Consider the following 25,589-nt stretch of genomic DNA (forward strand, 5'->3'; position numbering starts at 1 on the left):
TACATTCTTTATTGTTATAAGTATTTTAGATATAGTTCCTTTGCACAAAGATCATCATTATAAATACAATCTTAATTACTTGGTAGAGTAGCACAGCAGTAACTTAAATAAGCATATATTAAAAGATATAAGAAATTCAGAATTCTAAATAAATACAACAAATATAATAACAGTTTTATTTAAATATATAGCTTATTTTCTCTTTATAGAATTATTTAAAGAAGTACTACGTATTTTTTCCTGGCTACTCCAAGCATGTTTATTTGATACTAATAGGATTAACCGCGTAAAAGCAAAAATAATACTACTAATTTCAAAAGTTTTATTTTCAAAATTATCAGTTATACTTTTTTTTTTCTTTTATCACACCTCAACTATCAAATAATAAATATCGTCTACACAACTTGATAAAAAATGTTGAATTAAAAATGGTGTATATACAATATTTAAGTGATGATGGCAGACTATTGTTTAGTAAGTATAGCCCCCCCCAATGCTGTTTAAAAGGACGTTTTATATGCTTCATTTATCACTTCTTATTTTATCTAAATAAGCTACTATCTATTCCAATAAGACATGTAATAATTTTATTCCAAGAATAAAGAATAGATGTTATTATAAAGCCAAAAAAAATAAAATTTTGATGCTATAAAAAAAAATCCTTTTATATAATATTTGTATGTTAATGATGTAAGAATATTGTGTTGATGATCTAAACAGAAATAATTAAAAGTGGCGTTTCATAAGGGAATAATCTCCTGCAGAGGAATACAGGCAGCAAATTATTTTAAAAACTCTACCCGAAAAAAAAAATAGTGTCAAGAAATTAAAGCAAGGTAAAATCTCTCCTTTATTCAAAAGTAATAATACAATTCCTTTAAATACAGTCATTCCACTCTCAATCTGTACATATATCGAAAATGTTAGTGTAAGTTGTAAATTCATATTCGCATAAAAAATAATAAAGAGAGTATAATATGATATGAACTTTACGCGTAATGAAAAGGATCATATAAGATATACAGCATAGTGCACGATATAACAACATAAAAACTCGATATAAAATGCTAGTATATATTTATATAGAGAAATAATGAAGAATGGATAGATATATTTAATTAACATATAAAATATTTTCTGTTTGAAGATATAAATCATTTTTTGAATGACAGGGACGGTGTTAGACTTTTTGGTTTTTTAATGTTGATAATTCGGTGAAGATCTGGTATATCTAGATTGGGATTTCTTTTCCCGGCTCTATCTTGAATTTCAACATAAATATCTCTGCTGCAAATCATGACTTGCTTTAATTTATCGAACGAACTCAGTAAGAGTGAAAGTTGACCGATATATGTTGCTGTTTCAAATGAATAAAGCTCAACCATTAAGTATAAGTTGTCCACAGAAACGAAGAGATAAAACGAAACATAAAAACCTACATCATGAGAAAAAGGTGTAGTAGAATTGTAAGAAAGTTTAGAAATGATTTGACCTTTCTCATCAGCTTATAAACTCTTACCAACAACTTGCACTGCTGTTTTGACAGCAAAAAGTTAAAGAAAGAGAAAAAACAAAAGACAAGTCTGTGAAAACTTCGCGTAGTTTTTTTATTAAGAAAAAAATACAAAAATTGTACAAGGAAAAATTATGTGAAAATGTAAAGGGTTATTTATATGTTTTTGCAAGGTAAGTGATATTAATAGAACTATGATTTGGATAAGCAAATATTGCTATAATAAAGCATTAGTCATAAATATTTTCTCCGAATAATTCTGCCTACAATAAAATCTATTTTTATTCTTTTCTGCCTGAGCTGTCGCAGTTACTAAAAATATTAAATTATTGTTTCTGGGGTAAGCGACGCGTCAATATTAATTCACAGTGAATATGTCAGCTATAGCAATACCAATTATTTATATGCTACTATTATTATTATCCTATAAGATATTATTACATAACAATATTTATCTTTATAGCTGTCTATATAATATGTATGACTTATAAATAATTATGTAATTGAATATAACAGTCATAATCCTATTGAATTATTATTATTACATAATATAATGTATATAGTTATTTTTAATGCTCGAATACTCAAACAATGACTATTATCAAACTGAGAGTAGAATGAATATTATGCTGTGAAGTTCAACATACTAGTCTTATTTGAATAGCATCCTTATTATGTAATAAACGATAGTTTATTTCTATTAACTTAGTTGTAAGAACGATAACAATCTTAACAATTACGTCATATTATTCAAGCAATATGATTGGCTAAACGGGTGAAAGGCAAAATTTTTGCGTATATGTTAACACTGTCTCACATGTTTCAAAATCATGATAAGTAAATACTTATGTGAAAGGAAAATTAAGGAAGGTTCGAATCCTTAAGTGTTTTGTTAGTCTGCAAGAAAATATTTTTATTTTTATGTTTTTATTTTCTTTTATTTAAAATATAAATCCTTGTTCCAAAAGTTCTTTTCTTCTCAAAAATTAATTACTGTTCAAAAGTCGTCTCTTTTTTTTTTTATCAAAATATTCTTCATTATATATTCATTTTTAAGACAGGGATAACCCCACGAAGATAAATAGATATTTAAAGTCCGTCCAAGCAAATATTATGTAATACCTGGCTTATCTAAGAGAATTCCTATATTCTGATTGGCTGAAATTTTGAGATTATAACTAAATCTACCACAACACGTAACAAACCTCCCCCACTTAATCAAAATTTCAGCTTCTTGCTAACCATTCTTCGACTAATTGATATTTCTTAGCTTCTCTTACACAAGGTACCATTCTTGAGTGTTCTCTATAGGGTAAAAGATAATTTCCATTGACAGCACCATCTAATCTTCTAGAATTAGGACCCATAAGATGATATGTTGAATTTTTGTTAACCTTAACTACGACCATAGGACCAATCCATTTTTCAGCAAATTTATCCTGAGGGACGTGATTTTTCAATAAGACCTTATCTCCCACCTTGAACTGCATAGTTTCAGTTATTTCTTTATCATATCTTGCTTTCATCTTTTCTTTCTTTTTCATTGAATTTGCAACCGCTTCTTCTCTTAATAATTTCATAACATTTGATATTTCTAATGACCTACGTTTGATTTCTTCATGAATTTGACCTTCTACATAATCATATTTAGGAGGAGACCACAAACTAGGTGTTCTTATTTCATAACCATATAATAGCATTGAAGGAGTATATCCTGTCGAATCATTGACCATAGTGCGTAAACAGAATAAAGCATTATTAACATAAGCATCCCAAGGTTTCTTAATTTTATCATCCATTCTAATTTTTGCTATAGTTTGTACTAAGGTTTGATTCAATCTTTCCACTAATCCATTTGATTGAGGTCGATAAGCTGTAGTTGTTAAATGTCTACATTCTAATTTCTTTAATATAAAATCAATATAATCCGCCTTGAAAGAAGAACCACGATCAGTCAATAAATATGTAGGTACACCATGAAATTGGAAAACATGATTATTAAGAAATTCTTCAGCAGTTTTAGCAGTAATGTCCTTACATGGAGCAGCAATAGGCCAACGTGTTAAATAATCAATACAAACTAACATAAAACGATTGCCAGTAGGAGTAGTATCCATTGGTCCAACGGCATCTAATCCAATCATGAAAAATGGTCGTGACGGGGTCGGTATTGGTTTCATTTTGACAGTTCTTTTTCTTGGTACAATCTTTCGTTTTTGACAAACATCACAAGCTCTAACTATATCGACTATCTTTTGATACATATTTTTACCTTCATATGATACAGATAGGCGTTCCCAAGTATTCTTTATCCCAAAGTGACCTTCACGATGCACCTTTGAAATTATATCTTCAATGTTTGCTTCATGTAAAATTTCCCTACCCATAGTATATTCAGTTGAACCATTAGAAGTATCAATAGGAATTTTTCTATAGAGTTTCCCTTTATGAGCCAAATATTTTCTGGACTTGTTATAAATTCTTTTCTTGTTAACTGTATCAGAGTTTATAGGATATGTTCCCCGAGTGATATATAAATAAATTGCAACGTATAATGGATATTCCATGAGAGTATCTTGTGTATTCAAAAGTAAGTTTAACAGATCTTGATATATTTTTTGTTTTGATAGAATCAGAATAACTATTTTTTTTTTTTTTTTTTTGATGAGAGACTACTATTATATTTTCCTTTTCCTATATTATAAATATTTATATTATTTTTATGTTAATGAATCAATTCAATTTTTTTTTTCTTTTTTTCTTTTTTTTTTTTTTTTTTTTTATATTTTTTTTTTTTTTTATATTTTTTTTTTTTTATATTTTTTTTTTTCTTTTTTTTTATTTTTTTTTTTTTTATATATATTATTTACTACAGAGACGAGAGAGTACATCTGCAGGATTCTTCTTTCCTGGTTTATGCTTGATAGTATAATTATATTCCATTAGAGCTGCTGCCCATCGACTGACCTTAGGATTAGCCTTATCATTGTTTAGTATGAAGCTGACGGCAGAATTATCAGTATATAGTATAAATCGTTTGTTACCAGCCAAATAGTGTCGAAAATAACGAATTCCCCAAACGACAGCATAGGCTTCAGCGTGTACTGAATCCCAATTACGTTGAGATTGACTTAAGCACTTAGATGCATATGCTATGACTTGTTCACCTTCTTCACTACCATCAGGAGATTGAGCAAGAATAGCACCCAAACCAATTCCAGAAGCATCAGTAGTTAATATTTGAATTTGATTTCTATCAGGATAAGCTAATATTGGTGGATTTGTTAACATAATTTTCACTTTATTTAAGGCTTCTTCTTGTTCGCTCCCCCACTTGAATTGACAATTCTTCTTTAATAATTTAGTAATTGGTTCCATTAGGTCTGCATAGTTAGGAATATATCTTCTGTAGTAATTGGTAGTACCTAAGAGGGATCGAACTTCACTAGTATCAGAAGGAGATTTTAATTTCAAAATTTTAGAAACATTCGTATTAGAAGGAGCAACACCTTTAGCGGAAACTTCATGTCCTAAATATTCTACCTTATCTTGCAAGAAATGACATTTTGAGAGCTTAAGTCTGAGATTGGCAGAGTTACATACTTCAAAAACCTTCTGGAGATGTACCAAATGTTCTTGTACATTGCTAGAATATATAATAATGTCATCAACGAAAACTAAGACAAATTTACCAATATAAGGATTTAATAACGAAGTCATCATTCTTTGATATGTATCTGTAGCAGTAGCCAAACCAAAAGGCATAACCAAAAATTCATAAGTTCCCATCTTTGTTATAAAACCAGTCTTCTCAATTGATTCTTCTGCTAGGGGTACTTGCCAGTAGCCAGAAGCCGCATCCAAAGTAGTAAATACCTTAGCCTCTCCAAAAGAGTCTAATAATTCATTGATGTGAGGTAGAGGAAATGCAGTCTTTTTGGTGTTTTTATTCAGTTTACGGAAGTCAACTACTAAACGCAAACCTTTATCTTTCTTTTGAACAAAAAATATTGGACTTGTCCATTTTCCTTTAGATGGTCTTATTAAACCATTATTTAACATATCTTGCAATTCTTGACGTAAATGTTCATCTTCTTCCCAAGTAAGTCTGTAAGGTTTTGTTCTTATTGTTAAATTGGGATCTTCAAGTTCTATTACATGTGCATAAGTGGAGTCTACCCTTCCTAGACCAGAATTTTCAGCAAAACAATGACTATATTTTTCCAATAATAGTCGGATAGGTTCAGGTATTTCATTTCCTTCTTTTTCCTTCTTTTCGACTTGTAAATTTTCATAATTCTTGTCAACTTCATCATTTATACCTGGTATTTCATCACTATAACTTGTTAGTTGAGCTGGTACTTTAGATATTTCTTGACCCGTATCATTTATCTTTAAGGTGCATATTTCTATTTGATCTTCTGGTACATTAACTTTGTTTGATACACGTATGCTCACAGAGTATATATCACAAGTAGGAGTTTCATCATTAATAGTACTGGATCCTTGTAGATAAACTGATCTTCCATTTTTAGTGGGAATTTCAATAATACCTTCTTTCAGATCCTGCTTGATACCATAGTTACGGAACCATGTCATACCCAAGATAAAAGTATCCGGTTCACAGTCATCACTAATGACCATATGCTCGGGACGTAATTTTCCAGCAACTCGAACAGGGACATTAATAGTTACATCAGATCTTTTATTATTGCTGCAACAATGATTGGAATCCTTCTTACAATCAATACTTGCAATAGGTAGAGAATCACCATTAGGTAACAGCTTTAATTCTTGAGCTAACTTTCTTGAGATAAGAGAAACAGCTGCACCAGAGTCAAACACTGTTGTGATTGTAGTAGCCTTTATAATTAAGTTAATAGAAATAAACCATCATTTATTACGTAATAAAGAGGTTATTCAAATTAAACTAATATATCGCGCTTCACAGCACAATATTCATTCTATTCTCAGTTTTGATAATAGTCATTGTTTGAGTATTCGAGCATTAAAAATAATTACATACATTATATTATGTAATAATAATAATTCAATAGGATTATGACTGTTATATTCAATTACATAATTATTTATAAGTCATACATATTATATATAGATAGCTATAAAGATAAATATTGTTATGTAATAATATCTTATAGGATAATAATAATAGTAGCATATAAATAATTGGTATTGTTATAGCTGACATATTCACTGTGAATTAATATTGACGCGTCGCTTACCCCAGAAATAATAATTTAATATTTTTAGTAACAGCGACAGCTCAGGCAGAAAAGAATAAAAATAGATCTTATTGTAGGCAGAATTATTCGGAGAAAATATTTATGACTAATGCTTTATTATAGCAATATTTGCTTATCCAAATCATAGTTCTATTAATATCACTTACCTTGCAAAAACATATAAATAACCCTTTACATTTTCACATAATTTTTCCTTGTACAATTTTTGTATTTTTTTCTTAATAAAAAACTACACGAAGTTTTCACAGACTTGTCTTTTGTCTTTTCCTCTTTCTTTAACTTTTTGCTATCAAAACAAACACAGTATTGGGGATGGGACGATTTTTGATTAGAGTTAAACCTTTGAATGGCGTAGACCTTTTAATTCTGTTAATATCATAAGGATAATTATAGATTGTATCATCACTATCGGATTCATAATATAATTTAGTATCACTATTACCACCTTCTCCATCAGAAGTAGAGGACACCGTAGATGTAAAATCATCAGATTCAGATTCACTTTCATATAATTCTTGTGTATCAGATTCAACTTCATTTAAGTGTGTAATAGCATTGATTTCCATACGATTGTTCTGATTATTTATATTAGAATTGATTATTTCTTTTTCTTTGCCCTTATTTCTTATATTCTTGTTATTTTTAGGTTTTCTACCCATGATAAAACGTAGACCATCACGGAGATCCCTTTGAGCCTGTTTGTCATACAGTACCCGATCCTTAACTGAGACAGTAGATTTCAACTGATCTAACTCTTCCCATATTCCACCTTTTCTTGTAGGATAGATCGGTATTTTCCTAGGAGGTGCTCTTAATTTTTTTATCTTTGGTTTAGCCCCAGATACAGCAATATGTGAAACATTATCCAAGTCTTGAATTGGATTAGAGGTTGCAGCTTGAATAGGATTTTCCACATTGTTATTTGTAAGAGGATCAGGATTAGAATTTGAAAGAATATTTTGTCTTCTTCTTTTACTTCTTTCGTTAGAGGGTTCACCAGCTGTAGAAATAGGGTGCTTTTCTACGGCGTATACAGGCATTGGATATTCTTTATTTTTGTCTTCAGGAATAATATTAATATAATTAACTTTAGGTTGAGAATTGATGTTTTTCTTGTTTTCTTCATTAATGTTTTGATTACAATTATTAGGAACGTCATTTGTTATAGATTGGACAACAGTAGCACGTTCACCTACTGCTGTCCCAATTCTTTTCCCTGTTCTTGAGATTGATTATTATTCTTGAAAGGTTTTTGAGGACAGCCAAAAGCCTTGTGACCCATCATACCACAGATATAGCACCTAATATTATTATTGTATTTATTTATATTTTGATTGTTTTCATTATGATATCCTTGATTAAAATTATTTCTTCTTCCGGTAGAGACATTACTATAATTACTTGAAGTGGATTGCCCAGAAATAGAGAAGTTTAATTTTTCCATAGCTGTACAAAGGTCCTTTAATGTAGATTTAATTTCACTTGAACTATCAGAAGATACTACACTAGATTGACTATGTTTGAAAGAAGATACAGAGTTAGTGTTACGTGGATTATTATTTATTATACCGTTATAGCTAATGACACCATGTTTTTCATGAATCTTTTCTAATCTTTTAGCCTCTTCAGTTATTCCTAGCCAAGAAGTATCCTTAGGAGGCAGACGGTCAAGTTCATATTGAATATCTTTACGTAAGGCTCTTTTAAAATAACGTAACTTTAAGGTAGTATCGGTAATCTTGAGACGATTACATAATTCTTCTACATTAAGTTTGATATCATTAACCGTTTGACCATGTTGTTGCCTTATATTTTCTAACTCATTCCACCACGTATCAGTATCATAATTTTCAGAGACAAAAAACATATTTTTAAATTCTTTTTCAAATTCGGACCAGGTATTAATATCATCTTCCTTAAGACACCACCATTCCTCAGCTTTTCCTCTTAAATGATTACCAGCCAAAAGTAGAGTTCTTTCATCATTAATATTTAGACCATTTCTTATACGGTTAATTTGCTTTAACCAACGAGCAGCATTTTCCTAGGGTTTTCACCAGTAAAGTTATCAGGTTTATCAATTAAACTATTTAATACACTTGCATCCATTTTTGTTTTATTTTTCCTAGTTTTTCTTATCCTTTTGCTTGTGTTATCCTTATAGACCTTGTTATCCGTTGTTATCTTGTTATTCTTGTTACTTGTTAACCTTGTAATATCTTGTTAATTTGCTTCCCTCCCCTGGTAGCTTCGCCAAAATAAATGATAAGTAAATACTTATGTGAAAGGAAAATTAAGGAAGGTTCGAATCCTTAAGTGTTTTGTTAGTCTGCAAGAAAATATTTTTATTTTATGTTTTTATTTTCTTTTATTTAAAATATTAATCCTTGTTCCAAAAGTTCTTTTTCTTAAAAAAAATTGATTGCTGTTCAAAAGTCGTCTCTTTTTTTTTTTATCAAAATATTCTTCATTATATATTCATTTTTAAGACAGGGATAACCCCACGAAGATAAATAGATATTTAAAGTCCGTCCAAGCAAATATTATGTAATACCTGGCTTATCTAAGAGAATTCCTATATTCTGATTGGCTGAAATTTTGAGATTATAACTAAATCTACCACAACACGTAACATCTTAACCTCGCGCGCGGTTGGTTAAGTGGTATAATCTTCGCCTGCCACGCGAAGGGCCGGGGTTCGATTCCCCGACCGCGCATATTTTTTTCCTGTATTAGACATGCAATTGCTTTTTACTAATTTTCGTTCTTGGCCATTCTCTTACTTTTTACAATTGAACAACAGTGGTTTCAATTAATTACTATGAAATATAACAGACGCTAATTTTTATATGGATTATGATTTTACTCTTTATTAATGCTTAAAAATGATGAAAAATAAGAAGTGCGTCTCTCTTTTTATTTTACGTTGAATCTGTGTTATGTTTTAGGTAAGTTTAAGAATAAAAAATAAATAAATAAAAGAAAACAGACAGAAGATGTACGTTGAGACTTGTCAATAAGTTTGTATTAAGAGTTAAGTTAAGTTATAATTATAGTTGTAATTCTTGTATACAAAATAAGGGTTAATAATGTAAGTGTCATGAGTGTTTTGAGTACAAAGATAAGGAAAGAGAAAAAAGAAAAAACAAGTCTTTGAAAACTTTGTATAGTTTTATTAAAGATAAATAATACAGAAATTGTACAAGAAGAAAATAATATGGAAAAATGACGGGTGCTATGACATAATGATATATATTTTATACAACGTTATTGTGTAATGAGTATTCACATTTATGTTTTATTATATCTTAATGATGTTATGTACAAATACAACATGTTACGCTTCATGATTAAACATGCGGATCATAAATTTATTTAAGCAATTCTATCTTAACTCTCTCTTGATCCGCTCCATCTAATAATATTAAAATCACTATCACTTCATTGTCAACAATATGCCTTGTTCGGTCATAACTAACACTTTTCTGATTCACATCTTGTCCTTAGACCTCTTTAACAATTCTTATAAATAAATACCTAAATAAAAATGATTGACTTTAGAACTATTGTTCAATCTCATTGACTCTTTTTGTCTTAATATTATTTTTTTTATAATATTTTTAATTTGATATTTTAAAAGATATATCACATTTTCTTCAACGAATTCCTTTCAAAATTTTTATTCATATAAACCTACCTATCCACTTATCATGTCTGCTCTACAAGAAAAAGATAACTCAATTGCTATTCAAAACTCTACTCGTACTGCTTTCAATAACAAGAATGAAGATGATATCAGAACTGCTACTATTTTCAAACGTGCTTTACTTGCTTCCTTGCGAAGAGAAGTTGCTCGTTCCTTATTAAACCTCCCTCGTAACAGCCAAGACTCTGTTGGAAAAAGTTGTAGCTAAAGTTAGAGTGGTACTTTCTTCTAATATTTGTGCAGAGGATGCTGGTGTATTATCTTCTTCAAATGCTCGAAAGTCTCCCTCAACTACTCCTCATGATTCTTCTCGTATATCACTCGTTCGTAGCTCACAAGCAAGCAAACATAATAGTCAAGCCCATAGAAACAACAATACAACTCTTGGTATTCCACCAAAGTCTTCTATGCAAGCTATTACTAAAACAAAATATAATTGTATTATTCATAGTCGTGGTAATCATCCCACTGAGATATGTCAAAAGTACAAACAAATAGTGAGTTCCAAGGACCAGTTTAATTTTCAAAGTAATGCTACTTCTGTAACTCCTGTAACCTGCTTCTAGTGTATCTACTTTTCCTTCTGCTACTGCTTCCATCTGTTACAATTGTACTGATAATGTCCCCTGGTCTAGAGAACATGCTGCTGTCTGTATTAAAAATAAGAAAGGAAAAACTGCATCCAAACAATCTGCAAGAACTATAAGATCTGCTCACCTGGTTAATCCTCCTAATTCTGAAAATAATAATTCTACTTTGACTACCTTAGATTCAAAATATAACCCTCATCCTATTACTCCGAATACAGACAGTAGTGATAACATGATGGACCTAGATGATTCTAATTATCCAATTAACTATGATTGTAAGCATCATAAAAAAAATTATTAACAAAAAACGAAATGAAAGTATTAATACTAACCATTCTCTTATTGTACCTATCGCTATAGAGAACATCAACACTTTTTGCTTTGATTGACAGTGGTTCTTCTTTATAGTTGTATAGATATTAATTTTGTTTATAAATATAATATTAAAATAAATATAAATGTATTCGGTTCTGTAATTCTTGCTACTTCTAACAATACTAGTAAACGTTTAGGAACAACTTTAAAACCTTTAGAAATTATTTACAGTGATAATAATAAAAATATTATTCATACATCACATACCTTTGAAATCCTTCCACTCTCTTTTGATACACAAATCGTAATTGGATTAGATTTAATGCCTAAATTAAATATCATTATAACCAATTTAGCAATTAAACATCCTAATCACTGTCCTGTTATTGACAAAGAAATGGGTGATGATACACCTGAACCTAACACTTCTCCTTACGGTACAGAACTACAACAAAGTCTTTTTATGGAATCCATCAAACCTTTTCTTAAGAAAAATGCTTTGATACCCAAAAATTCTTTTTGTACAGTACCTGAATCTGCTATACGGTTAGATACAATTCCTGGAAAAACAGCATATCGTGCTCCTTATCGAATTGCTTTCAAACTTTTACCAATCATGCAAGAATGTATTGATACATGGTTAAAGGATGAAGTAATTGAACATGCATCGCCTAATTCCGATTGAAATTCACCTTTAACATTAGCACCTAAAAAAGATTTATTTGGTAATTGTACAGGACATAGACCTTGTCTCGACCCTCGTTTACTTAATTCTATCTTAGTGTCTAATAATCGACATCCTATTCCAAAGATTGAAGAAATATTCGATCGTCTATAAGGATCTGTAGTTTTTAGCACTCTTGATCTTCGACAAGCTTTCCGTCGTTTCCAAATCTACGCACCACACCGTGCTAAAACTACTTTCACTTTTGAAGGTCAGCAATACCAATTTCGTGGTTGCCCATTTGGTTTGAAACATATTGCCTTTCGTTATCAAAGAGTCATTAATATTGTATTACGTGATCTCAACTTTGCACAGGCTTTTGTTGATGATATTATCATCTATTCCAAGTCTTTTGAAGAACATATCACACATGTACAAACTGTCATCCAAAAACTAACTAATGTCAATCTGATTCTTAACCCAGAAAAATGTCACTTTGCACAATCTTGTGTGTACTTGCTTGGATTCTGTGTTGATGCCTCTGGTTCTCGACTTGATCCTCGTAAAGTCACCAATGCTTTGTCTTGGCCTCGACCCACTTCTGGTAAAGAAATTCAAAGATTCTTAGGTTTAGTAAATTATTTTAGAAAATATTTGCCTAACATTTCAAAAGTAACCGCTCCATTGGATAAGTTAAGATTTGAAGGTAAACTTAACGATGCTCTATGGACAAATGAACAAGAAACTGCCTTCATGAAGATTCGGAAGCTTTTATCTTCAGCTCCAGTCCTTCATCATCCCGATCTTCAACAGCCATTTTACGTTGCTACTGACGCTAGTAACTATTCTATTGGTGCTGTTCTATATCAGATCATTGACAACCAAACAAGATATATTGGTTTTATGGCTCATTCACTTTCTGCTTCTGAAAGAAATTATTCAACTACCAAAAGAGAATTACTTGCTATTATATTTGCTTTGAAGAAGTTTCATCCATTTCTATGGGGAAATCCTTTTACCTTATATACCGACCATAAAGCTCTTATTTCCTCCATACTCAACCCGTTGCCAATTCTATGATGATCAATTGGCTTGATACCATCTTGGATTATGACTTCAAAATTATTCACAGACCTGGTATTCACAATATACTTCCAGATTCTTTATCGCGTCTTTTCGAACCTGAAAAAAATGCTAGTGGAGGATAAAACTCCTAAAACCATTATTACTTTACAAGTTGTCAACGACGATGGATCTATTCTTACATCTCGTGTGATGATGCCCTGCTGATTTAATACACCAGCACTAGAAGAAAGACTGAATCTACTTATGAAAACTCATTTAGAAGGACATCGTGACGCTCAAGCTATAGTAACAGCTTTACATAGTGAAGGAATTCATTGGACAAAGCTTAAAGAAGATGCTCTTGACACAGTTAAAAACTGTCCCGATTGTCAAAAATTTAACCTAGCAAAACATGGATATCATCCATTAAAATCAATTTATGCTAATGCTCCATGGGATCACATTTGTATTCACACTGCTGGACCTATGACAACATCTTTACAAGGAAATAACTACATCCTTCTAGTTGTTGATGTGTTCACTAGATTCTGCATACTTAGAGCAATCCCTGATAAATCATCCCTAACAATAGCACTTACGCTAAGGAATATACTATCTCTAATAGAAGACCTAAAATCATCCAAAGTGATAATGGTACAGAATACGTAAATGAAATAGTACGACTTTACATTAACACTCTGGTATTGACCACCGACTTGTAACAAGTTATCATCCTCGTGCAAATAGTATAGTCGAACGCTGAGTGTCTAAAACAAAGTCCATCATCTATAAACGCTTACAAGGAAAATCTGAAGACTGGGACTTATATATTGACAGTACCCAAGAAGCTCTAAATAATACACATACATCCGTACATGGTACACAACCATTTGCCTTGATGTTTGCTAGACGTCCTAACGAAAACAAGGATTATACAAATACCATTGATAAAACTAAAACGTCTGAAGCTAAAAAACAGTTGCAACAAAGAATGAACGAGTTTGATGACGCTGTCTTACCTGCTATTCATGAGAAAATAAAGACCTCACATGAAGCTGCTCAAGACAAGTTCAATCGAACTCATAAGATTTTAACCGAAATCCCCGCTGGTAGTCAAGTCATGATCAAGAATGTTAACCGTACTGCTAAGAGTGATCCTCTCTATGTTGGTAATTACACTGTCAAAAGAAAAACTCAAGGTGGAAGTTATGTATTGGTTGATGGTACAGGTGCACTCTTACCAAGAGACGTACCTCCTTCCCATATTAAAGTGATATCGCGTGAAGTTAAATTAGCCAACACTGAAACTGATACTTATGAAGTTGAGGCAGTAATCAACCATAAGGGCACTCCTGGTAATTACTTATACCAAGTCAGATGGAAAGGTTATGACGAAAGTGATGATACTTGGGAGCCTGCTAGTAATTTTCATGACTACTCTCCTATTAGAAAATATTGGGCACGTCGTAATGAACAAGCACCTTCAAATGAAGCTAGCCTTGTATCTACTAATGGCAGACCTAATAATAATGATAATAATAAACGAAAGTATCATCGTAACAATGCTAATTACAATTTTAAAAGATTCAAAAATTAAACATTAGCATTCGTCAATTAAATAAATTAAAAATACAAATACTACTCCATCCTACCCACGTATAACATTGTCGTAGCCATCAACAAGCTAAATGTTATTTTGAAACTGGACAAGAGTATTTATTATGAAAATATACAAACAAACAATTTTATACATATATATATACATACATATACAAAAAAAAAAAAGAAAACACTCTTCCCTCAATTTTCCCAAATAACTTTACAACTTCATATTTTGGTAACGCAGTAACGTTACAAATAATTACATTATAGCAACTATACATCACTATTTATTTTTCTACATGTATTTTGCCTATATTACTTATTTCATTCTTCTCCACAATTCAGAATGTAATGCTATAGCGTGATTCACATATATCACTTTACTCTATTCTAACACATATTTATTCACAAATATAAGTCCAAATTTCAACATGAAGTACATTGGTCATTTCAACATGAGTTTAATGACCCTTCAGAAAAGCATAGTTCCAACCTGGAAGGGGGCAATGTCATGAGCTGACTTATAATGTCATGTTTCATGATTAAACATGCGGATCATAAATTTATTCAAGGAACTCTATCTATATTCTCCTGAATCTCTCTTGATCCACTCCTTCTAATAATATTAAAATCACTAACACTTCATTATCTATAGCATATCTTATTCGGTCATAACTAACACTTTTCTGATTCACATCTTATCCTCAGACCTCTTTAACAATTCACAAATAAAATAATTGACTATAGAACTATTGTTCGGCCTCATTGACTCTTTTTGTCTTAATATTATAATAATTTTTATTTATATACTTTACAAGAAATATCAGATATTGGTAGATGATAATTATTTTTGATAATAGTGGCGCAGTAAAAGCTTCAAATCTCAAGTTCTTCAATATAAAAATGAATAGGTTTGCGATCATATAATTTATATTTTGTGAGGACGAATAGTTCATGTTAAAAAAGAGATAGATGGAAAGGGCAGTGGTAACTGAGTCTTCTAATATATTTATTGCAAATTTTAATCGCAATCTGGAGGAGCACAAATATTAAATCAACAAAAGTCTTTTACGATCGCATTTAGCTGATAGCCAAATATATCAACTTTATTTGAAAAAAAAAAAAATCAATATCTGGGTAACTCGAATTCAACAGGTGCCAAATTATATTTCAAAATTCGTGAATTTTAAGGAAAAATCCAGCAATAATCAGGAAATACACCTTTTGCCAAAATGATGTCGCGCTAAAAAAAAATGAAGTTGTATTAAAAGTAGTTTATCATACAAATATACAGGTTTGCGCGACATCATTTTGATAAAAGGTGTATTTTTAGTTGTGACTTGTGGGAAAATTTTGTTATTAGGGAGCTTAATGTTTTATTTAAATAGCTGCGTTCAATTTATTCCGTATTTTTTTTTTTTTTTCTTTCTTTGCATACTTTGTTAAAATGAAAAGTATTTATGAACATCATTGTGAAGTTGCTGGAAATGCCATTGCGATAGTTGCTGGTTTAGGCAGCGGCACGTATACGTCCAAGGAAACTGCCTAATTAATTTAACCAACGAAGAAGTCCGTCTTCGTATTAATAATTGCTCAGTAGTCGAAGTTAAGCATATTTATAAACATAAAAAAAACGGGTAAGTGGAAAAAAGTGAAAAAAGCTGCGTAAAAACTTAGAATCAACTTTTCAATTTGATAACAGATATGCTCATCTTCATTTTGATAACTTAACTGATTCCAGTAAGTTTTTTTATACTTACTGTATAAATATGAATATCTTTTGCCCATTGTTTCCTCTTGAAGTCAGGCCAGCTCTGATAAGAGGGGAAGCTGTTTCATATGTAAGTTATGCTACTTGAACACTTAAAAAGACGTGATACACTGTACTAATAAACGTTATTTAGGACGAAGTCATAAGAAGCATCTCAGATGAGGGTGATCCTCAAATGAGCATTTTATGCAATTGTCAATCCTTGGCTGCCTCCATTAATCAGCAAGCAGACACTTATTGAGCCTACACCCACTTTGGTACTTCCTACTACTAAAAATAAATCAGAAGCTGCATGGAAAACATATCTAAAACGATCAATTGAAGCCTTGGAAGTAGATTTAAAGCAAAAGGAACTGGAAGCTCAAATTATTAAAAAAAAAAAAATAAATAAAAATATTAAAGGAACAGTTGTGATACTTTTCCCAACTTTGTTATTATATTATGTATATTTATTCCCTAACATTCATAATCTGAGTAAAATAAAAACAGTGATCTATCGACCAATACCGTTTAATCTGTTCCCATAAATCTTTGGCTAGATGTTCACAAAGATGTACGACTATCCAGAAACCAGGTTCAAAATATAAAAGAAAATGGTTGTCACAGAATGGATGGCTGTGTTATAGAACAAGCTCTGGATATGAGCACAAGTAATATTATAATAGATGAATTACATAATAAAAGATAAAATGTAAGCCTGAATATGAAATAAAACTCTGTATATAATATCTTGTAAATAATATAAAACTTCTTATTGACATTCAATCGTCTAGATGTATCAATTATAAGATATTGTATCATTCCTAAATATTTATTTTTATAACCTTGACAAAGGATTCAGATCGTCTTTGGTCCAATAAAAGAAAACTATAAAAAATATCAGGAGCATACACTCAAATCAAACAATAGATATTCCATAGAAATCAGTCTCTTGAATGAACAAGATGTATATCTGAATACTGACACTGTTTCATGACTCGTGTTCTTTGACAGCTATTTTAACATAAATACAAGCAGTTGTGTAGACACAGAATAATCTTTATATCATTTTTTTTTACATTGAATAAACACAGTCTCAAACTATACTTCCTTTTGTTTTCTTTCTCTTTTTATTTTTCTTATTATAATACGTACCATCACACAATGAACCAAATATCTGCAATTGGTTAACTCTAAAGGATTTCCCAATTAATCTCAATGCGTTTCTATGTATAATGGTACGCTCACAAATGGAATATGGATTAGCGATCTGTGACTTGAATCAATCTCATACAAAGCAACTTGAATCAAGTCATAATGAATGTGTACGTAAATTGTATGGTGGATCTCGAACATCTTCGACTAAAGTGATGCTACATATGAACAACCAACCTTCAATGAAAGATAGATCAATAATACTACAAGCGAAATACATAATTAGAACATTTCAGCTAACCTGTTGATACTTTGATACAAAAACTACTGCCTCATTTACAAACATATGCAAGCCGCTCACAATGGTGTAAATTAGTCTCCAACCCTCTTTGGCAAAAAAAATGTGAACCTGTGCTGGATACATTGGATCGTCGTGTTTTTAAATCGCTAAAACAATAATTTTTACAAGAAAGTCATGACACTCTCTGTAATGGTCCAAATGCTCAAACAATCTCTACTTGTCGTCGAACCTTGATGATTGTTCCTATTTTATGGCTCCCAATAATACGTATGGAACGTAGTCAGGTATTCCGCTGGCGTCTTGGTTGGTTCCCTGGTGGAAAGCCTCGTCCCTGTCTTTTCTATCCTGCAGTTAATCTTTCTCGTGCCCATGCTACCGAATGTCTACACATACACAGCCATCTACAAATACCCAGATCCATCAAAGACACTCTTTCTTTCTTACTAAATTTATTACCCCTGAAAAAACCAAAAAATGTTCCATCTATCTCTTCCTGGTCTGTACGTTGACCTGAAATTTGCCTAATCCTACATGAATTGGATGATATTTTCCATGGTGAAGATCTTCCTCCCGCTTCAACGGATATCAGTGTTAGTTTGGTGAAATGATTGCAATGATAAAAATGCTAGTGTCTTTATCTTGTTTATGATTTTTTTTCCTTTTTATCTATCTTTCTTTCATTTTACTTTCCTCTTTATTTTTTCTCTTTATTCTTCAATACTTTTTTCATTTTCCCTCTTGACTCTTAGGAGGATTTTTTTTTAACTCTTAACTTTGCAAACTGGATCGGGCAATGCAGTTATTTAAACTATTGTGCTTATTATGACCACTCTTTTTTTTTTTTTTTTTTTTTTTTTTTTTTTTTTTTTTTTTTTTAATAAATTTATCATTTAATCGTAGAGGAAGATATATTTTTAGATTAGGACTTTTATTAATTATTTTTCTATACAAGGATAAATATACAAAATATGTTTATAGACAGAATTATTGTACAAATGGACTATACATCCTACTATGACTATTTATCTTATTGAATTAAGTTACAAACCTTCCAACCATGACAAGTAATAACAGTTAGTTAAGTAGTATAATATTAGAACTCAATTTTTATGGAATAGTAGAATAATAAAAGAATGAAGTATATCCGTAATAATCTAAAGAAATGTTTATAATAACACTAAATAAAGTTCTATGTAAATGCTATATCAAAATACGGCATAGTACTTTAAAAATACCATTTTCATCTAATATCAAAGATTTACTTACTCTAGTTAGTGATATTAATAGAGAAATTATATTTTCTAATTATGGAATTAGTAAGATATAAATGTAGAAAAAAAAAAAAAAGTTAACTAATCCAAGTATTATACTATAGGACAATATAAGGTCAATTCGCTCTTGTACTTATTTAATTTATATATAACAGCCCTAACATTATTCTAAATAAATGATACGTAGTTTAGATTTGAGAAGAAACTCTTGAAGGATAATATAAGTTTTTTAAATAACAAATATAAAATTTTCTATAGGTTTTGTTAAACGGCAACCAACGAATTTTAGATATCCTTATTCTGAGCCCTGCAATAATAATAGTATTAACCATTTTTATAGTATGAAGGTACTATACTATTTATACAAGAAAGCAGAATGACTTAATAAAAATACCATTCTATATAGAAGATGTAATGTAAAATATATATGTTATTTAGGACAGTTTTAGTAGACTAAAAAAAAAAAAAATTCATCATATAAAATTACTATGACAATATTGGTCACTCAGTCACAAGTAAGAATGTTGTATATAGTTTTAGATTACTATGTTCATGAGAAGGGCATAAAGAAATACTTGGCCTATATCAAAGGCATTGATTAGCAAAGGAATAGACCAGTCTAATTTGTATAATATATTACTAGAAATATTTTATCAATTTTTTTTTTCTGTTATCTTTCATTATTTATTTTATAAAATGAATTATTACTTAGTTTTATTAGTAAAGTAAATTTAAATACCATCAAAAATAACTTCTTGTTAATATTTCTAGGGGATTTTACAATGTTCCTATCTGTAATAAACAAAGTTGATTAGCAGGGAAATCTAAAAAAGAGAACCAGTGACTGTTTAAATTTTGAGCATTTATGTTAACTCCTTAGGTGTTTCTTATTTATTTTTTTTTTCTTTTGAACTTTTCTTTTTGAACTGGAGAATGTCTAAAGAAGAAACCAGCAACGCTACTTTCACAAGCGACATTCCATTTGAAAAAGAGCTTGAAGATCAAAAAAATAATGCCCCATTTTATAAACATGGCGGTAGCAGCGCTTTCCGCAAATCAATTCAACTTGCTTGCAAGGAAACTTATTTTGGACGTAGATCTATTCCCAACTTTGTCAAACTTGCATCATTTATAATTACTGATAAAGATGCTTACTTTAAACAGAATAACATCGATGCCAAAGCTTTGTATTTCAACACCTTGAAAACATATGATTGTCTCTGGGAGATCTTACGTGAAAAATCAATTAATAATCCTGATCGAGCAGACATTGCTGAAGATTATAAACAAAAGACAAGATGCTTAACAGGATTAATAAAGGGTCTTTTGGTAAGTAATAATCCTTTTAGTATCTTAATCAAGTTCATCTTTACGCGTTTAATCTCTTTCCTTTATTTACAATAATCATTTTTTATATTATTTTAGGAATCTAAAGCAATTGATGCGAACGATTGTAAAGTTCATCTTAGTGTTCAATTATTAGTTGACTGTGGTGTTATCTCCAATAAAGCAGCGTTTGAGAGACGACTTATTCGTTTAAATACTGCTATGCTGTAAGTTTAATTCTAGTTTTGTTATACTTAAAAATTTTAATTAACTGATTATTTTAATAAAGTTATAAACAAGATAAATTCAACCTTGCTCGAGAGGCTGGTGAAGGTTATTCCAACTTGCTTAATGAACTTACTAACGCTAGTATTCATAACGAATGTGATACTAATGGCTCTTCTACTATTGATCCAATGATAAAAATTCCTTATCTTTTAAATTCTATTACATCTCTTATGGGCGTATTCCACCTTGATCCTAATCGTGTTTTAGACATCATTTTGGACTTCTTTATTCGTCAAGTTATGACCAACTATATATTCTGGATTGAACTTATCAAAAAATCTGACTGGATTCAATCCATGAAATTCGTTGAACTTAATCTTGAGGAAACTATCAACCCCAGTGCTATTATGGCGCAACTCTTTGGTTTCAGATTTCACAACTATCATGTAAGTTATAATAAGTTTAAATTTTATAAAATTCATATTAATATAAACAAACTTTTTATATTAGAACATTTTGTATGAAAAGGTGCCTCAGGAAATATTCTATGCAATTGCCATTTTGTTAAAGCATAATCTTATCAAGCTTAGTGATATTTTATCTTATGTAGGTGATTGATACTTTTAAAGGAAATAACAATTCATAACCTTTTTTTTTTGTATAAAAATAAATAGCTTTATCCTTACAATGAAGATATGGAGTCTTTAAAAAACGATTATATCTCTAAAATGAATAAAGAAATCACAACTAATACTGGTGGTAAATTAGCTGTAAGTATATGTGTTTATACATTTTTTTTTTATAACATGGACGATTAATTGTACTCCTTAAAAATTAATTATAGATGTATGGTGCGCTTGGTGAGGATGGTAACACAGAGCTTATGAAGCGTCCAACACCTAATACTGATGCAAATGAAACATACACTAAAGATACCCCTATAAAAAAGTACGAAGGTAATGATGTCGTGGAGCTTACAAAAGCATTACTTTCTATTGGAGATTTGAAAAATGCACAGTTGATGCTCTCTGAATATGATAAGCTCATTGATTTATTTCCTGAACTTGCGCATGATATCTACCGTCTTTGTAAGGCTGTCCTTGAACCTGCTTATACTATTTTTGTACCTCCTAAAACTCAAGCACTTTATACCCATCTTCACGAATGTGCTGAAGCCTCAAAGATTAAATCTGCCTTTTCTACACAAGACGACCCAAATCCTACTGTACCTGATCATATCGAATTTAAGTCTGTTCTTGTTACTGATGCGCTTTTACACAATACTCGTGACTTAATCAAGAAAGAGCGATATGTATTTTTCTATAAAGAGTGGGAAGATAATTTACAGCCATGTTTAACAGTAGAATGTTTAACTACTCATTTCTTGCCTTTAATGCGTCTTGCTGGTCATCGTACATACTTGGTTACAGACCTTATACATAAGCTTATTTTAATTATTGGTGGGATTATTGAGCGTGGCTCAGAAATTCCTGATAGTCGCGTTCACTGTAATAATATGCTTCGTGAAATTCTTTTACCTGCTATCTCCTTTAGTCACGGAAACCCTGGTACAATGGCCAGCGTCTGGGAAGTATTGTGCCATTTCTCTTTTCAAGAAAGGTATGCACTATATGGTGAATGGTTTACTGATTTCTACAAAAAAACTATTGAAACAAAATTATTAAAAGCCCGTACTGAACGTGCCATAAAAGGCGTAATGCGCCGTATTTCCAAGAATGATGTACGTCGTTGTAGTCGCGATTTGGGTAAATTAGCCCATTCTAATCCTACATTAGTGTTTAATATTATGTTGGATCAGTTACAGCAGTTTGATAATATGGCACCAATGTTAGCTGATGCCTGTCGTTATCTGGGTGATTTTTCATATGATGTTCTTGGATATGTACTTACTGATAAATGGACGGGCTCACAAGGTCCTGGTCGAATCCCTAAAACTAAAGAAAAAGAAGACGGTATGCCCGCTACTTGGTTACGTGCTCTTTCTGTCTTTGCTGGTATGCTTTTTAAGAAACAAGATATTGAAGCAACTCCTTTATTACGCTATATAGCGCGTCGTTTACGTTATGATAACGCAGTATCAGATCTTATTATTCTTAATGAATTTATTACAAAGATGGGAGGTATTGAAATCTTGGCTAGTGCTTGTACTGAAGATCAAATAACTGCAGCTAGCTGCTCTGAATTCCTCAAAACTGAAGCCTTCTTACCTATTTCTATGGATAATCGTCGTGCATCACGTCGTGTATTAAACCGGCTTAAAGACTCTCTTCGTCGAAATAATATTGGCTTTGAAATTCTTGTTCTGCTCTACAGACTTGAAGAAGTTTACGAAATTGAACAAGATATTCAGCCTAGTACTCGATGCTCAAAAATTGATCGTGTAAGACAGACTCAGTTACAGTATTTTGAATTATTAATGTCTTTATTTGAAGGCGAAGAATTTGCATCGTTTATGCCTGATGTTGATATACTAGTTAGAGATTATGCTCTCCCTCTTGAAGTTGCATTAAACTTCAATCGTCCTAAGACGCAATTTATAATTCAAAAGAATTTGGAAACTCCTGTTGTTAAAGATGAAATATGGCCTCCTTTCAAACCCTTGAATGATGTTATACCTTCTTTATTACCAAGTCCTCCTTTGTCTACATATTTTTCATCTGAGTTCTATACTATCTTCTGGCAGCTTAGCTTATATGATATATACTGTCCTGAAAGCCATTATGAAGCAGCCATTAAGCGTCATACTGAGATGGTTCGCCAGTGTCAAGATACTCGTAGTTCCTTTTATCAAAGTAACCGTCCTTCGGTAGTCAGCAAAGCAGAACGTCAAGCTCAAGCTAGTTTGGAAGTGCTTCGTGAGGACTTACCTCGTCATAAAGCTCATGTTGCAAAAGTTATTTCTGTTTTGAACGAAGCTAAGTCACGCTGGTTTCCTGCCACTAAACAACGGGATGCTCAAACTGCAAGTATTATGGACTATTGCATTTTACATAGAAGTAGACAATCTGAAATTGATGCTGCTTTCTGCTTTGAGTTCAGTATGCTAATGCATCGTCTAAATGTACCAAACTTCTCAAGTTTAACTTTATTTGATAGAATACTATCAGAGTACCTATCACCTTGCTTTATAGCCCTCTCTGAATATGAAGCCACAAACTACTCACGATTCTTTTATAAGTCACTAATGAAGATGAAAGGATGGTGCGATGATGAAAAACTTTATAATAAAGAAGCTATTGGAGATAATCTTGTTGGTTTTCAGAAAAATTGGAATGATGATTCTTCAGTTCCTATCAAAAAAGAAGATCTCTTGGCTTTTAGTGAATTCCAGCGTTTCCTACACAAATGGCATTTTAAGACTACAGTTGTGATCGAACATGCACTTAAATCTGATGATGCATATGTAATTAAAAATTCTTTCTTGGTACTTCGCCAATTTATACCTTGCTTCCCTCTTGTTCAAGAGCATGGTAATATACTTGTAAAAGTAGTCAAGAGGCTTGCTGAAGAAGAAAAGCGTGGTAATATTAAAGTGCTTGCAAGAAGTTACCTTGGCCTCATCACAAAATATAAATCTAAATGGATTCCAAAACAAACATTCCTTGGTATCAAAAATGACCCTGCTCCTGTAGATATAAAAATTGCACTTACTAGCAGCAGCAGTAGTAGTAGTAATAATAATCATAGTAGCGAGTCTAATAGTAGTAGTAAAGACGATACCGGGAAAAAGCGTGCTGATGAGTCATCTGCTAAGCACACTTCATCAAGAAGTAGTAGCTCACAAAATCAAGTACAGAGCGCCACTAGTTCTTCATCCTCAACACAAAAGAGACAACGTGAGGACTCATCTAGGAGTGAAAGCTCTCGTCCTGACAAATCAGCACGTGTTGATGAAAGCAGCCGTCATCACCACCGAACCACACCATCATCAACTAGACGAAGTTCTCCTAGGGAAACAAAAGCTGATCCTCCTCGCTCTTCTCGTGATTCTGGTCGTGATACTACTCGAGAAAATGGTCGTGAAACTGTACGTGAGTCTGGTCGTGAAACTGTACGCGAGTCTGGTCGTGAAGGCGGCCGTGATTCTGCTCGCGATTCTGCTCGCGAAAGTGGACGGGAAAGTGGGCGTGAGACACGTAATGCACCTTCCTCCCCTCGACGTAGTGGCCCCTCTCCTACTACTGCTAATGTATCTCGTTCATCTGATTCTAGAGGAGCCAAAAGAGAAGCTGAAGATAGAGGACGTCATGATCGTCCTGAGAAAAGAAGAGATGTTCGGGATGATAGATCAAGAGGAGAGCGCCGTCCTGATGAGAGGAGAAGGGAAGAGCGTCGAGTTGATGATAGAAGACACGATAGAAGACGACGACGTTAAAAAAATAATTGTGTATTCTTTTATTATTATTATTATTATTGTTTTATGTTAAATACACTTTTTTTTTTTTGTTTATATCTATTTTATTTAAATAAATATTAATTACGTAGTAATTGTATAAAGAATAAAGAAAATATTCATGCATATTGATTTTATTAAGAAAGTGTATTACCCTTTAATGTAGTAATATAATTATGTTTTGAGAATAGAAAAGTCTAGATATTCGGCGTTTATATCTGTTTAAAAGCCATAGCTACAGCTACACAACAAAAGACAACTTAATTTTACAATAAACAAAATATATTCACCTTCGAATACATTATTCCTTTTCTTGGATAATTTTTAATTTCTGTTAAACTATAGTTCCCAATTACTGCATTTTTTTTTTAAAAAAAAAGCCTTATTAAATATCACAGGGGCAAAGTCAGCAATTTGCCTCTAGT

General features: G+C 31.4%; 2 protein-coding genes and 1 non-coding gene across 3 annotated transcripts; all 3 read left to right on the forward strand.

Moving 5' to 3' along the window:
- The first annotated feature begins 9,423 nt into the window (after window positions 1-9,423).
- Window positions 9,424-9,494, forward strand: BX663DRAFT_t26. The gene has a single exon. It is a non-coding gene; the product is annotated as a tRNA-Gly (tRNA).
- A 6,638-nt stretch (window positions 9,495-16,132) lies between these two features.
- BX663DRAFT_497326 (uncharacterized protein) lies at window positions 16,133-17,204 on the forward strand. The gene is made up of 3 exons (XM_051525897.1): window positions 16,133-16,356; window positions 16,422-16,560; window positions 16,624-17,204. Exons 2-3 carry the CDS (start codon window positions 16,489-16,491, stop codon window positions 16,729-16,731), a joined length of 180 nt encoding a protein of 59 aa, XP_051386671.1. The 5' UTR covers window positions 16,133-16,356; window positions 16,422-16,488; the 3' UTR covers window positions 16,732-17,204.
- A 2,925-nt stretch (window positions 17,205-20,129) lies between these two features.
- On the forward strand, window positions 20,130-25,146 carry BX663DRAFT_427787 (transcription factor/nuclear export subunit protein 2-domain-containing protein; the record flags this gene model as incomplete). Its single annotated transcript, XM_051522641.1, has 6 exons — window positions 20,130-20,525; window positions 20,622-20,749; window positions 20,812-21,196; window positions 21,261-21,356; window positions 21,425-21,520; window positions 21,595-25,146. The coding sequence occupies 6 exons, from the start codon at window positions 20,130-20,132 to the stop codon at window positions 25,144-25,146; spliced, it is 4,653 nt and encodes a 1,550-aa protein (XP_051386672.1).
- Between the last annotated feature and the right edge of the window lie 443 nt (window positions 25,147-25,589).

The sequence above is a fragment of the Cokeromyces recurvatus genome (genome assembly GCF_025118155.1).
Source record: "Cokeromyces recurvatus strain NRRL 2243 chromosome Unknown BX663scaffold_3, whole genome shotgun sequence".
NCBI classification, from domain to species: domain Eukaryota; kingdom Fungi; phylum Mucoromycota; class Mucoromycetes; order Mucorales; family Mucoraceae; genus Cokeromyces; species Cokeromyces recurvatus.